Source organism: Bombus impatiens, unplaced genomic scaffold (genome assembly GCF_000188095.3).
Source record: "Bombus impatiens unplaced genomic scaffold, BIMP_2.2 scf_0434, whole genome shotgun sequence".
Lineage (NCBI taxonomy): Eukaryota > Metazoa > Arthropoda > Insecta > Hymenoptera > Apidae > Bombus > Bombus impatiens.
The window spans coordinates 228,383-244,833 of record NT_176853.1 but is presented as its reverse complement, the minus strand read 5'-3'; the positions used below and the strand labels follow the sequence as shown (position 1 = coordinate 244,833).

At 38.3% G+C, this 16,451-nt stretch overlaps 3 protein-coding genes across 10 annotated transcripts in view; 1 reads left to right on the top strand and 2 right to left on the bottom strand.

Annotated features, from left to right (window-relative positions):
- Nucleotides 1-4,364, top strand: part of LOC100746344 (nuclear factor 1 X-type) — a 69,504-nt gene extending 65,140 nt beyond the window's left edge. For 6 of the 8 annotated variants that reach the window (XM_033321364.1, XM_033321363.1, XM_033321358.1 and 3 more), the window contains 3 exons: nt 1-199; nt 264-498; nt 632-4,225. In XM_033321364.1, the coding sequence (XP_033177255.1) occupies nt 1-199; nt 264-498; nt 632-888 (691 nt within the window). In that variant the 3' untranslated portion in view covers nt 889-4,225. Of the gene's footprint in view, nt 200-263; nt 499-631 lie in introns of all 8 variants that reach the window. The other 2 variants (XM_033321362.1, XM_033321361.1) reach the window with 1 other exon arrangement.
- Nucleotides 4,318-13,073, bottom strand: LOC105680906 (osteocalcin 2-like). Its single transcript, XM_012386919.1, has 4 exons — nt 13,025-13,073; nt 5,079-5,268; nt 4,626-4,902; nt 4,318-4,425 (listed from the first exon to the last, which is right to left on the bottom strand). Exons 1-4 carry the CDS (start codon nt 13,071-13,073, stop codon nt 4,318-4,320), a joined length of 624 nt encoding a protein of 207 aa, XP_012242342.1.
- The window catches only part of LOC100746104 (ceramide kinase), a 26,376-nt gene continuing 22,894 nt past the window's right edge, over nt 12,970-16,451 (bottom strand). Inside the window, exons 5-8 of the mRNA XM_012386931.3 lie at nt 15,989-16,141; nt 15,492-15,688; nt 15,022-15,191; nt 12,970-14,596 (exon numbers count right to left, since the gene is read on the bottom strand). Of these exons, the coding sequence (XP_012242354.1) occupies nt 14,521-14,596; nt 15,022-15,191; nt 15,492-15,688; nt 15,989-16,141 (596 nt within the window). The 3' untranslated portion in view covers nt 12,970-14,520. The remainder of the gene's footprint in view (nt 14,597-15,021; nt 15,192-15,491; nt 15,689-15,988; nt 16,142-16,451) is intronic.

Here is a 16,451-nt window from a genome sequence, read left to right as displayed (position 1 = left end):
CACCTCGCCCACGGACCCAGCCGAACTGGCATCCAATCAGGAGCAAATGGCTGCTGCGGCAGCGGTCGGACTGGTCAGTTCCGGTTGCCAGAGCTCCGTCGACCCAGCCGGAAGAAAGAGCCCTGCGAGGATCCTCGTCACCGCGCCACACACCAGCCGGGAATACACCTTTGCTCACTTTCACTCTCAACCTGGACAGGTGAGTTTATTTTCGCGAAGAAATAACAATGTTACTTTAACGTGTTTCTTCTTTCTGTCGACAGCAAATATTCACGTATCCTACCATCAGTTCGATGTCAGGGGTTATCTCCCCGACGAACCTCTCCTTATTTTCGTCGCCAGTTTCGGTGACAAGGCCGGTGGCCACCCAGAGATCGGTCTCCAACGTGCCACCTCGCTGGAACACCGCACCGTTCATTAATCTCGAGGACGATTACAACATGATTGCTCCGATCATCACCGGGACTGCCAGCGAACCGCCTTCCACCATGGACGAAGGTGAATATAACTTTTGTATGTTCCGATCGAAATTCAAGTTCGAATCTCCGGTTGATCGTTGTCGTCTCTTCCTTCGAAATCTCAGTTAGCCTCTAATTGCAAATAAACCGTCGCAAAAAACGTCACCTTGCAGACCGATACTTCCACCCGGTGCATGCGAGCAGCGTGGTGGACAAGAGCGGCGCTGGTAACTTGATGGGCACAGATCTGGGCGTGGCGACGGACCCGACATCGCACCACCACCAACAACAGTCCCAGCAAGCTCAGCAACAGCCTCAGCAGCAACCTCAACAACAACAACCGCCACCGCAGCAGCAACAGCAACCGCAGCAACAGCAGCAGCAACAAGTGATGCAGGACAAGAGCGGCAGACCGAAATCTCCCCCGTGACACTGGAGGCTTAGAGCGGAAAGCGTCGAGAAGCTCGCATGTTCCACGGGGTCGTTACATACCGGCGCATACGATAATTACCCTGAGCCGGAGGGGAATCGCCAGGATTCCTCGTGTCGTGTTCAGCTTCGCGACCTAAGCCTGCGGAGAATCGAGTGCCTGAGAGTCTGATCGTAGTTTAAGCGGGCCGCGTCGAGGGAACGTTCGAGGGCGCTTCCGGCGAACGGGCTTCCCCCGCCATTGCTCTGTTGAGAGGGGGTGAACACCGGGGTTAGGTCCTCGCTATGCGACCACTCGGCCCTTCTTCACCCTCTGAGGCTCGTCGGCGCCTTTCGTTCTTTCTCAATTTTATAACTTGAGAATTTTTATTTCTCCTCTGTTTGTTATTTTTCTTTGAAAGATTTGATTAGCGATAGACTATGCGTAGTCTAGTGAAAAATACTTAGTCTACTTAGGAAGTTAATTCCAATTGTTAACTGTAGCTGTGAAAAGTGTAGATTCTGTTAAAACATGAACTCGCGCGTTTATTCGTTCTTACGGCTTTGTATAATAGTATTTCGGAAGGAAAGGAAAAAAAGATCGTCTACAGTGAGAAATTTCATTTTCCTGCAAGGAACGAAGGGCATTTTTCGTCCTCGGGGGGTTAGCGTTTCGGTCAATTATTACTTCCGCGCCACCGGAAGCGTCGTTCTCCTCTCTCGACGCGCCGTTAATTTCTAACTCTTTCTCTTTCTCTTTCTCTTTCTCCTTCCTTCTCTCTTTCTCTTAAGCGTACTCGGTGGACGTGAGTAAGAACCCCTCATTTCGTCTCCTAATTGAAACGTCGCCCGATCGTCGTCGATCGGTCCCGTCGACCAATAAAATTCATAGACGATTTAAACTCGAAGAAAGGAAATAAGAAGAAGAGAACGAAACGAAAAAAGGACAAGAGAAGAACTGCAGAAAAGGAAAGAAAAGAAAAGAAAATAGCAGTAGTGTATCGTTTTCCACACGATTTTATAACGATTGTCTGTTTCCTATTCTTCCTGCTTCGAGACCCTTCCGGAACGTGTGTTTTTGTACATACACGCTCGTGGTATTTTCTAAAATTATAGAAGACGTTAGAATAGTTGCGTCTACGAGATAATACAAAAAATGAAAAAAGCAAAATACGACAGACGAACAAAAAAATATAATCTGTTGTGCTCTTCGAAAAAGGGTTTAACGACAAGGAGAAAACGAAGAGATTGAAAAAAAAAGAACTTTCTAGTGCCAATTTCGTAGTTTATAAATATTATAACGAAATTATAATTTTCTATTATATTTTTTTATAATATTTATGAAGGAACACAGACACGTATATACGTATGCACACGTACACATGCATGTTTAGATAACACGTGAGCAAATATAGTCGAGATAATGAGAAAAACTTCTTCTTCGATGAACGAGAAAGGGACATTTTTAAAATTAATCTAAAGAAAATTAAGCGAATACACGTATAAAAGAAAAAAAGAAGAGGATAGTAGATAGAGAGAAGGTCGAGAGGGTTCGATCGACGAGTATCGGTGAGAATAGAAGCTAACCGGTCCACGAACCACAGATAATAATATTAATTATAACATTAATAATAACGATGAAACGATAATTGATAACTTTATAATTGTATCGTTGATTAATCGCCTAATGCTCAGACTAGTGCTAAGACTAGTGAAAAAGAAACACAGAGGAAAACGAAAAAATAGAGAGAACGACTAGTTGCGCGGACTAGTCATCAGAGGCTGCTAGTTAGAGATAAAGTGAATATTTAATATTGATTACTATTGATAAATTAAGCGGTTAACTAAGTAAAAAGAGAGTACGATTTATTTCACGATCGATGATGATTAAGCGATATAACGGCGCGCGTAAATAAGAGGACGAAGATGCAAGTGAAACGGAAGAAAACGAAGAGGAAGAAGAGGAGGAAGAAGAGGAGAAAGTCGAAGAAAAAAGACTAGAAAACGAGACTATAAAAAGGAATTTCGGAGAAGAGAAGACGATGTTTCGAGATAGTGAGAGATCTATAGTTATTATACTACTTAGGAATTTAGTGTAACGTCGCGCAATGATAAACGAGATAATGTAACATCGAACTCGACGACAACGAAGGTCCTAAACTATAATATTGTATATTGTCCAAAAGTGCTTTCCGTCGACTGTACGTTAAATGAGGGTGTCCGACGATGCGGAGCGAATCTGTTTTTCTTTTTCTTTCTCTTTTTTTCTTGAAACTTGACTCTTTCGCTGCCAACTTTCAAGAACCAAGTCAGCCACGATATGCACTCTATCTTTTTCCAAGTTCTTAAAGGCGTATAATATCATTTTCAAAAATATTTTAAGAATTAAGAAGGAGGAGAAACTCTGATTCTGACAGCGTGAGGGTTGAAAAGCAAGCACGAGCGGCGACTTGTTCGCTTTATAATCCCTAGCGATAGCGATTCCCAAGAAACTCCTTACGTGAAATGCGTTTAATATATTCGCTAGGCGACCAGGTAGTTTTTCGAGATGATTCTTCCTGGGTTGGTGTAAAGTTTCACGAAAATCCCTTTTGTTTTTTCTCTCTTTCTCTCTTCGAGTAAGATTGAAAGGGTGCGCGGCGTTCTTGCCCATTAGCGACGACTGGATCCGACGATCGTGCAACTCGATTAACTTGCGTCTCATTCGTCACTGTGACCCTAAAAAGGAAAACACAGCAGAGAGACGAAAGTTGTCACGAGCGGTTGCTTTTAAATATTAGTTCGGTTTTGTTCCGTTCCTAGCGTTAATTACACAAGAAATAAGACGGCGATCGTTCAAAGCCAATGCTTCACTTTTTCATTCTATCTCCTCCCCTGACCGTTGGTTTTTATTATATTTGCTCGCTTATCTCTGCTTTTATGTGTCTTTAAAAAATTAATATTCGTAGGCGACTAACGCTGCTTTAGAATCCAGAGGTTTTGTTACGAGTGACTTGTTCGAAGTTTGATTGTTCCGCTGTATTATTATTAACTCGTGGAAGATACAGTAGAATTTCATTTATTAGAGTAAGACGTTAAAAATTCATCTTTAGATTCCCATTTGATCTCAAACATTGAAATTGAAAAAAGAAAGGGTTTAGGATCGAGTCGATATCGCGATTAAATGGGAAGAATGAAGGCACCCTGTCAATCGGTTCGTAGTGATAGTACAAAGAACTTGAGACTAGCAATATCGATAACTAGCGTTAGAAGAAAGAAAAATGAAAAAAGAAGCGTAACATTTACACAGACTCGAGTTAAAGAAATTAACGGGAGCGATACGATGCTACTATTCCTATAAAAATTGCTTCTTACCGCTACTAATAATATTACGAAGCGACGATAAATACCGCTGCAACTATATTGTTAATAACTACGAGGGGAAGAAAAACTACTACTATTATTATAACTACTACTGTACAACAATTACCACCACCACCATACCACCATCGCCATCAGCACCACCACCATAAGCAGAAAAATAGGAAAAGTCACTTACCACCACAGCACCACCACTACTCTACCACTACCACTAATACTATTACTACTACTATTAATACTGCTACTACTATTACTACTACTACTACTACTACTACTATTACTACTACTACTACTACTACTACTACTACTACTATTACTATAACTACTACTGCTACTACTGCTGTTACTACTACTACTATTACTACTAACACTAATATTATTACTACTACTACTACCAACACTATTACTATCACTACTACTATCACTATTACCGTCACTACTGCTACTGCTACTAATACTAGTACTACTATTACTACCACTACTGCAGCTACTACTACTATTACTATTACTACCGTTGCTACTATTGCTATTACTACTAACACTACTAGTATCACTACTGCTGCTGCTACTGCTACAACTACTACTATCACTAACACTATTACTACTACTACTATCACTACTACTGTTACTGCTACTATCGCTACTACTACTACCACTATTACTACTACTGCTGCTGCTGCTAACACTACTACTATCACTACTACTACTACTACTACTACTACTACTACTACTGCTACTACTACTACTACTACTACTACTACTACTATTACTATAACTACTACTGCTACTACTGCTGTTACTACTACTACTATTACTACTAACACTAATATTATTACTACTACTACTACCAACACTATTACTATCACTACTACTATCACTATTACCGTCACTACTGCTACTGCTACTAATACTAGTACTACTATTACTACCACTACTGCAGCTACTACTACTATTACTATTACTACCGTTGCTACTATTGCTATTACTACTAACACTACTAGTATCACTACTGCTGCTGCTACTGCTACAACTACTACTATCACTAACACTATTACTACTACTACTATCACTACTACTGTTACTGCTACTATCGCTACTACTACTACCACTATTACTACTACTGCTGCTGCTGCTAACACTACTACTACTACTACTACTACTACTACTACTACTACTACTATTATTACTAATTAATAACAACGCTATTGTAAGGTAAACTACTACTATGTTACCGCTACTATTAATTATTAACTATTAATCGTAAGGTGGAAGATGACCGCATACAACTGTTACTATTACACCGCCTATTTCAACTATTAAGGCGCGCCGTGTGTTATGGGAGAAGAGGGGCGCTGCTATTGCTGACTACTATTAATTCACACATTAACTAAACTACTAATCGCTTTACGACTACGGTTACTACGGGAGAATGATTCGTTAATGTAAAAAAAAATATATATATATATATTGATCCGACGCGAGACGAATAGGATACGTAAAACACGCACGCTCAGGGTGGATCATCCTTGGTTTTTAGATGAAAATAATTATTGTTCGTTAAGTCGTTGGTATTAAAAGGGATACAAAGGCTTTCTAATTACACCTTCTTACATAATTGAAGGTTTAATCGGATGTTTTCTCGAACAAGCGAAAAGATTTCGTTGGTGGCAAATTTTTATTTGAAAGTAAATCCATGCTTGTACCGTAATACGAACGATTTAGAAGAGGGTGGAACACCCTGGCCATTCTTAGTTGTTACATCACGCACAGGGGTAGAAAGACAGCCGAATTCGTCGATCCTAGATCCGATCGATCAAGAATTTCGCACACTCCGTTCGAATCCTTCGCCAACCACCCTCCACGAATTTCTTTTTCCCCCAAAGAAGAATTTGTCAATTTCTTAGACGTTTGAAAAAGTTGAATCGCTGGATAGATGGATAGACGTAGTAGAATATCTAGAGCTTCCTTTGGGGGTGGTTCGCGCGAGGTAGTCGAAGGGATCGTAATAGCTGTATAAAGAATTTTAATACTTTCGTCAATGCCAATTGGGATTGTAACGAGACTTCGTGTTCTTATTTTGTTAAAGGAAGATGGGCGGGCACTCGACGCCGATTAATAATAAGAAAAAAAGAAAAATTAAAAATTTCACGGGGAACTATAACAAAACGAAACCAGGGTGGTTCGGGATACGTATATTACCGCAAATGGACTTCTTACGGTGATCTCTTTTCAGTTTAATTCGCTGGAGTTTGTACGAGATTTTTCGAAATTGATGATCAGGAATCACGTATCGACATATAAAACTAATCGCTGTTTATATAAAAGTAATAATTTGCTACGGTGGAGAAATTACAAAATTGGATGTTGGACGTTCCGAAAGTTCCTCTTCATTAACTTTAACGTTGTAACATTCTTTTTATTCTAATGAGGGTGATTATAGGATGTAATAATTTTATAAAAGAATATTTAAGCATAAAACTTGGAAAATACGTGATTCGAGGATTATCGACGTACGATTTCAAGGATGCGAATAGAGTAGAGTGCCAATTAGGGTAGAGCGATTACGAAATAGTATTAGGTCTTCCCGATAGGGTGAAAGGTCGTGGTTAGGTCGGCTTCCGAGAAAGAATTCACGACGGAAGATTTATTCTTGATCCATATCTAAAATTAATGAAAATGTTAAATTCGAATGCAAATCGAAACTCTCGAATTCAAATAAAACTTTTATTCAAAAATTCAAATCCTTGAATTCAGATTGCAAGGAAAATTTACCGCTTAAACTCACACTTGTAATTACAACTTTCGAAGTTTCGCGAGTACATAATAATGAACTTTATGCGAAAAATCTGTTTATTGGAAAAAAGAAAGGATAATAAAGCGAGGAAATTAAGAGAAATCTTTCATCGTAGCGCCTGGTGACCGCTTGATTTCGCGATTAGTTGATTCGAGAGTCCAGCCAACCGCGTTTCCGCTCAATACGACGACGTCTGAAGAACGTCGAGCTCGCGTCGCGCCGATCTCTCTCGGGGCATCCACAGAAACATTTTCTATAGCGTCTCGAGCTGCCTTGAACCGAAAGTGCATTAAAAAATCGTCCGCACGACAGCCGATCGGAATTCATTGCGGCTGGGATCACGATTCCAACACGGAATACAAAAGAAAAAAGAAAAGAGAAGAACGCGTGGAAAAAGAAAGAATTTAAAGAAACTACCCTTAATTCTAAATAACACGTTAGTTAGATGTTTTGTATTTTATAGCGATTGTTGTGATATCGACGAGGATCGAACGATAGCAGTTATGTTTTCACACGAACGAATTATTCGAATGTTGATCGTAATGATAACTTAGAAATAATTGCCTTGTTACAAGTGAAAAATCCGATATTTCGCTTAATCGTAGCTAGTAGATAGACTATTTAATTGCATATCTCACGATAATTTGTAATTTAACTAGCAGCGTAGTAATTTATTAAGAGAGTGATAATTTGAATAGTGGCGATCGTCTAATGTGCTATTCGAATGCTAGAGAATAATTTCAACCCTCGAGATCAACGACGCGCACCCGGATACTTAATTCCATTCTATGTAATGAATTTTCGACCATACCAACTAGTATTAACCTATCAAACCTTTCCACCTTATTTCTCCAAGGAATGTTCGCACGGTGATTAAACCTTTACTCGATTACGCTCTTCACTCTTCCTTTTGACCCTGTTGTCGCTACCCCTGAACAGCTATCCCTGAATACCATTTATAAAATAACAACGACGCGACAAGAAGATTAAAAATAGACTATAAACGAGGAAAGGTTCGACGGAAGTGATCCTCAGCCGCAACCGGAAGTTCCCACCGGCACGACAGTGCGCACGAGAACTTTTTCTACGTAAGATAGAATATTTCTCTAGTAGAATTTGGGGGCAGGGGGGGAGGGGGTTAGAAGGAAAGACGATAGACGAGGGATGTTTTTCTCCCAGAACAGGCGGAGGGAAGCTTAATTACGCGACTGATAGTCGCGCGTCTCGATCGAGGGAAAAAATCGGGTTCGAGGATGAAGAAATATCGATTGAATATCCCGGGCCACCCACTGTGGCAATTCACCTCGAAGGTGGATCGGTCAAACGAAAACAGCGATTCTTCCGTCGAAATCACCACAAATCTCGACGAGGAAACTCTGTGCGAATGGGAAAAAAATCATCGAAAGTCGAGACGTCGTTACTTTTCGGGCAATTAAGCGTTAAGGAGTTAAAAAAAGGGGGGAAAGGACAAAGGAAAGACGATGGATCGTCTGCGTAGAATTTAAGCTTGCGGGGGACAGAAGACGTATGATAAATTATATATATATTTATATATATTTATATATTATGATATATATATTGATAATATATAATATATAATAATATATATATAATATATATATATATAAAACATATAAACGCGTAGCTAACGAACGATTAACTTAGCGAGCACTGATTAACGAGACGAGAAGAAAAGATTGTTTTTGATTCTTCTTTTCTTGTTTTTTTCGTTGTTGGGGGTGTGTGGTTAGGGGGTGTGTTGCGAGAATTCAATAGATGAATATAGAACGCACGAGCATGCGAAGTGTAAGTTCAGCTACGAAAATAACGATAACAATAATATTAATAATAATAATAATAATAAATAATATATATATATAAAGTTTAACGGTACTTAACGACACACTGGTAATTGTAAACGACGAGAAACAGCGATGAGTAACATAGTGCGATTATTACTACCTATTATTACGGCAATACGATGATATACATATATTACAATGATGAAATACAATGATATATTTATCGAATATTTATTAAGCAAACGAGAATAGCACACATTGTGTAGTATCGGTTGTACAAAGTAGGCAACGAGGCGAAAACACGCGAGCGATTTATTTCGTTTATCGAAAATAGTATCGAAACTCTCAGGGGTCGTCGAGGCTTGGCGCTGTTAGGAGGTCGCGATTTTCATAGTTTTATGTCTCTTCTGATTTTAAAGATAGACATTCAAATATAAATTTATAATATACGAATTTGGAATATTTCATTTATTCCACCGGTAACTTACAACTTTCTTTCGCGAAACGCACAATATTCTACACAGCGATTTCTGCTAGTGGCTCGACCGTCATTTTTCTACTGTTGAGAACTCCTAGTTTACTCGTGTGCGACTCTTAACGCTCCAAACCGAGCATCCCCGAAAAAAGCGAGCAGGCGACTAAAGAGCACGAAAGACGCGACGGGAGGAAGAAAAAGAAAGGGAAGAAAGAGGAAGCCGAGAACGCGAACGTTCGATCACCGACGACGGTGGTCGGAAGCTCGCGTATATTTTCGTCTCACGATCCTTTTTTTACGATTGTGAACGAGGTTCATGTTATATATCAGGGATTAGACTAAATAGTATAACGATACGCTGCGAAGGAGGTGGCAAGAGAAAAACGCGACAGAAAGGAGTACGCGAGAGGCAGAGAGCACGGCAAGACAGCAGAGAAACGTTAAGAGATGAAACGAATGAAATGAAAAATGAAGTAACTAAATAAAGGAAGAAACCGAGGATGGTTGGCCTTTGGGAAAGGCAGAGCGAGAGAGAGGGCTGTGACGAAGGTGGTGATAGTGATAAGTGGAAGAGTCAGACGCGTTAAATTAGATTTCTCTATTCAAAGAGTGGCTAAGGAGATTTTAATTATTTTTTTTTTTTTTTTAATAGAGAGCTCCGGATTCCCAGCTTCGTTTGAGTTTCACTGAGACAAAAATACGTATTAACGATAATATATTTCGGTATTTTAAACATTGGTAATCGTTGCTTATACTTATTTCTACGTGTATATTTGGGCTATCGGTCATTAACATTAAAATAAAGCATAGATCTAGCGTTGATATAAAAAAACGATCGGCATATCCATTATTACTTGTAACGAACTCGCAATTTTCCTTCCAATTCAGATAGTTAGGAAAACGAATTCACGGAAAATCATTTCGAACAGCGTATATTAATGAAGATCTCTGTTTCAATTTATACTTCTTGTGATTACATTTCTCCAAGAAACGTCCGAGGAAACGATAAGTACGACTGACCAGCCCTCTTTCCATAGAGACGATCGATCATCGAATATTAATGCTTAAGAAAAACCAAAGTTGTGATAAGCGTGGCGGGACTCGAAACCATGCACGATATCGAGGAAATTTTTAGAGGATGGAGGAGAAACGAGAGAAAGAAGGGGAAAAAGAGGAAAACGAGCGATCCGGGGTGCGTGAAACGACCTCGACTCGCGAACGGAGCTGGCAACCCTCCGACGAAGGGACACTGACAAGGGAGAGGCTTCTTTGTCACCTTACCGCGCCAATTATACGTTGTGTCCATACTGTCTCAATTAATATAATGTATTATATTATATATATAATATATATTATATATATATCCGACAATATTGATTATTAAAAATTCTTAATATATAAAAGAGGAGAAAAAAGAAAAGAGTAAATGTGAATGTTGGCCGAAAATTTATCCCCCTTTTGAGTTGTTCCAGATTTCAATTTTATGCGTTCGTATATAATTTCAAGTATGCTGCTGTAGTCTGATTTCCAAAGAAATCGATCAAGATACATATTTCAAGATCTTTTCTATGTTTTATTGATTTTCACGACTGTTCTTCTTTTTTTTTCGTCCTAGCTTCTTTTCATCCAAACCTATTCTTGTACAATCTATTCGTTCTATACGTAGAACTAAAGGATGCAATGGGATTGAGAAAGAAGACACGAGGTGAAAAAGTGAAGTACAATTTATTAATAATATACGCAGCCATTTTCGACATTCGGTGCATCATTGCAAAGATGATCGAAAACAATTAGTACACTTGGATACAACCATATCGGAAGCGACTCATCGCGACTATCTTCTTTACGTTCTATACATGTATATAAATAACTCGTAATTAAAATATAGATATATACATATGTATTATATATATTATATATATTATTATATATGTATATATGTATATATATATCTGTACAACCTGGACATACGTGTCTACAAAATAATCATTCATCTAATCGCTAATTTTCTTTTCTGAATTCATTCGTCGTTAACCCCTTGTGGTCCGCTATTTTTGTCTCCTAGAAAGTCCGCGGGAAATGTTTCGTTGTCAGAATTGATTAAAAATATACGAAAGAAATTAAAAGGAAAGAAGGAGAAGAATGCTATTGCAGTAAAGAATCAGACCCCAAAAGGTTAAAGAATCTTAGAGCACGTGGAATCGAATTGTCGAACGAGCTAGTCAACACTGACGTGAGAAAATAAGAAATGCATTTTGGACGAAATTCGAGAGGTACAGTGGTTTGTTTAATATCGATCGCAAGGTAACGTCGTTCTTTCTCTGTAATATGTCGGTCCTGAAAGTCGGAAATACAAAGCGACAGCGCGGCGATTAATTCAGCGGATTCACTACGTTCAACGAACGATTTATGTTCAACGAACAAGATAAAAAGAAGAAAAAATTCAAAATATCACAGAACCAACGAAACATTACAAACGAAAGTGAAATTTCAACATAGTTCTTTTAACGATATAACGAAAGATTGGCCCTCGGGGGAAATCGTTGATTATACCACGAAAATACTTTTCTCTTTTTCTTTTTTACAACTTTCTCTCCACATCGGGAATTGATGGATAGGCGAGGGAAACTTCCATTCCTTGACGATAAACAAAGCTGCGGGAAACAGAAACCAAGGACGGAACTCGTACGCTTCGATGTGAACGCAACAGACTAGAAACGATCGAACGAAAGTTTCCACTCGCCGCTCGCGTCTTCGCTTACAAACGAACCATTTCATAGGGAACGGTTCTCCTTTCTAAAGCTCCAACAAAATTTCTAACGCGTGCAATACTTCTTCCTTACAACTATAAATTCTCTATCGTTGTAATACGCATCATCTTTCTTTGCAATCTGCAAATTTTCAGGTCGAGAAAGAAAGACGAAGATTAAATTATAATCAAAGGGACATATCGTTCTCTTTCCAATAAATTTTTATATTTACACTCTTTCTTCGATTTGGGCCATCTCAGCTGTTTCAATATTAAATATATAAAAATATCTTACTTCTAGCAGATTCTCTCTCATTTCCGATTATCAACAAAAAAGGTAACTTAATTCTTGTCGTAAGCTCTTAAAGTTTTAACACGTTGGCTGTCACGCGAATTTTACATATTTTTGCCATGGGAGGTGGAATAGATTTAAATGTACAATACTATGCTTTTACTCTGGCAATGTTGTCTAAATCCTTCATATTGTTGAAAATTCCTTAGTGCATGAAATTTATCTTACTTTGGTCATTTTAGAAAATTTAATAAAAAACATGCGTCACTGATGTCAACGTGTTAACAATGTCCACATTGCTGACTACAAATGGTTCTTAGATCAAATATTCGAAACCTTATTCTGTTCACTCGCTTATGAACGCTAACCGTCCATATTATATGTATCATCATAATTATAAATAAAAAGAGGTAACTATCGAAACAACGCAACTGTGAATGCATCGACATACTAGTGCATTTCTCACGATAGTACGGTTGATGGATCGCACTAACACCGATATTCACGAAGCTTATTTCCTACAATTAAATAAATAAATGAAAATACTTGTCCCGGTAAAGTAAATGCCGCTCTATTCTTCTTCGAAGTATTCTAAGCTTAACCACTAATAGCTATGATCCTCGTCTCATTTTCTCTACAGCTATAGATGCAGCTTTCTTAAAATCGTGCTCGTTTCACGAAAATACATGTGTTCTCTTTTTCTCTTTCTTTTTGTCTGTACAGGTAGTCAGCCATCTTGGGCTTCATAAAGAAAATATCGCTAGTCTAATGCTACCGACGACGAAACGCTTGGATCACAAAGATATCAGTTTAGTCAAAGTATCTTTGCACGTGTTTGGATGACCATTTGACGTCTTGAAACGTTTCTTACAGAATATAGTTATGTTAGAAAACTTTAAGAGGTTTTTGGAAAGTAAAAAAAAATCGGTCATTCGTTGTTGGAAATTTAGAATTGTCATAGGCGGCCAGAGTTGGAAAATTATCTGAAAATTGATCCAAATTAGTAAATTCCATTGGATTCTAAAGTTCAACTCGTCAAGAAACCAATTGACTATACTGATACCTTAAAGAGTTCCAAACAACACTTCGTCGATTCTCTTACGATTTTCTTATTTTCTTCGATTGCGAACTCATAGCACTTAAGTCACTTTTCTTCGTCTCTTTGGCTCGTCCTCCAGGTGAAAAATATATAATGGAGTCTTAAGGACGACGCTCGTACTATACACTCTAAACTTCTATCGAGTAAACTTAAGCGCCCTAATGGTAATATCTTTAGAAATCTCATTCAGAGAAAAGTCCATCCATGCACCGAATCTACGATAATCGCATCTCAAATGTGTATGTGTGTGTATTTTAAGTACGAAAATGCGCAACCACTGCAACAACGTTGGGAAAAGACCGGAAAAACCGGTCTCCGTTATACAAAACTCTGTAAGTACAATTTATCGGCTGAGTCGCAGCGTAGTGGAGACATCCACGATGGAATGTTCGACAATTACAGGCTATAATTTAATAATAAGAAGGGAAAAGGGAAAAGGATTGGCCGAGTATCGCTGTGCAAACGTAAGGTCCCGTATTCTTCGTGGTCTTCATGGACGTTAACATCTATCTTGGTGGTTTCAGACCTTGATTCGAAGAAATACCGGACAGATAGGCATAGCTGTGACACGCGTCGCACGGAGTATTCGGTAGAAAGCTCCGCTGTTAGTCAAACGCTCGAACAACGACGATATCTTGTGAATTGCGACGTCATGGACTATTCAAGATATTCAATACTGCGTGTTTTGAATGTTTCCGAATTTCAAACTTCTTCCAAAAAATTTCAAACTCTTCAATTTCCTCGTTACCAATTCTACGACTTTCATACATTGGTAAACTTTAAAGTATAGATTTAACGATATTCTTAGACAGTTTTTCTGTTTCACAACTACAAACGTTTCTTCGTAGTCGTGAAAAGATGTTATGGTATACCCATAATCTTTGGAGATGTGGTCGCCGTGCGGGACAATTATTCGTTGTCCTCGCGCGCCACACGTCGATATCGCGATAACGATTAATTAGGGCAAGTCGAAGGAACTATGCGATTTGAATGCCATCGTGTTCGTTCGAAAACGCGCGTTTGTCGTTCTCTTACTTTAAGCAACGCAACGTTGGTGACCAGCAGATCGACTACTACTCGCCACTAACAGAAACAGGTCCGGCCGTGAACTGGTTCCTGGGCTCGTCTCGTGAATATGTTCACTAGTTGGCAGTGTACCCTGTCGATAAATCACAGTAGGTCAATTACAGTTGTTCACATTAATATTCGGACACAGCACTACCTCTGTATTTGTTGACTCGTGTAAGAGGGAATGATTCAAATATCATGTTATTTATTCCACGAAAATATGCATCTCTTATGCAAAGCAACAAATAGAGAGATGGTGATGTGCCCGAATATTAATCTCAGTAACTCTATACGTTATATAAAATTCTTCCCATAAAATAATCAAATAAGTCGTCCTACTCGTTTTATCTGTATTTTTTTATCCGAACGATACTGGTATTTTAAACGGAAATTAAAGGTCGATAAGGTATCAGAGATATCAAAGGTCAGCAATGAAAGGATAGTGGAAGCTTAGGTGTAAACCATCGAGGTGGAAGTGAGCATGATGAGTCTGTAAATACACGAACGAGTGTTTACCTGATTTTCACATTGGAGCTATCGATCACCTCGCCGTCGCAGTTCCATACGCTCAGGCTCGAGTTCAGATAGCGGTTGCTAATCTCGCTATTAGACTGCATGTGCAAGGTAGGTAAGGTGCGGAACGTGAACTCCCTGGCTCTATACACCTCGACGAACGGCAGATCGTACTTGCAAAAGAAAACAGACCAGCTAGATCAATTCGAACGATCGTCGACACATTTTCTGATACTTCTGAAATAATTAGCAAACTGTAAATTGGATTTTTATTATTATAAATAATTATTATAAATAAGCGAATAAAAATAATTTAAATCTGGATTTCCCAGATAAACAATTTACATATAATCGTATGTTTATAGAGAAAATCAAGAATATACGTATATTCTTAAATTAATAATAAATAAATAATAATAAACAATAAATAAATAATAATAAATAATAAATAAATTTACAATTATTTCACATACCAAAGTCTTCTGTTTGCTGGACAACCTCAACAACATCCTGATATTGTTAAAAAGCGAGGTATGTCGGACGAGAATTACGTCTACGCAACCGTCTCCGACATGACAATGAGGGCTGAAACCCATGGGGCTCCTGGAGCAACCACAGGCGAGATTGACACCATTCACCATGAAGAATTTACCTCTGATAGTCAACCATCCTGAGGTAGATTCAAGATAAATTAAAGATAAAGATAAAGTACAAACAATATCAATAGTATCAAATAATAATAATTAGACTATGGATTTCTATGCATTTCTACGTAATTTATTGTAAAAGTGCAAAAATGTGCAGAATGAATATAATATGCAAAAATATACGAAATATCTAAAGTATAATACTCTTCATACGTGGTGAAAAAAACAAATCCCTACTTAAGTGCTATTCGTTCAATTATGTTTATGACAATACGAATTTGCATAAAAATCGACAGTTTAATAATGGATAATAGACGACTAACTGGTTATTTCTTTATCTGGAATACTGTTGTGCATGTGTTGGAGGCACCTGGTGCAGTTTTTTATACATCTTGTACTGGTTGCTGGATGGCAAGGGTCCGATAGGAGCTGGATCTCACCTTCGTAACCTTTATTCGCGAGGATCTTCTTGAAACCTGAGTTAAATTCGAGGTATGTACTATATTATACATCTTTTTATAATCATTCAATAATTTTCAAGGAATATTAACATTATTTGCCATTAGGCAGATATGACGTTACAACAATGATAAGGCAAAAGATGTACCAGCATGGAACACGGCGAAAGAAGAAAAAAACATGATTAAATATATATTACGGCATATATTGTAAGAAAATTATTGTTCAAGATTATGGAATGTACAATACTTCTTATTACTAATAAAGTATACAGTGCGTATTTATTTTAATTCCTCTCTTCTGTTAAGATAAAACCATCAAACAAGA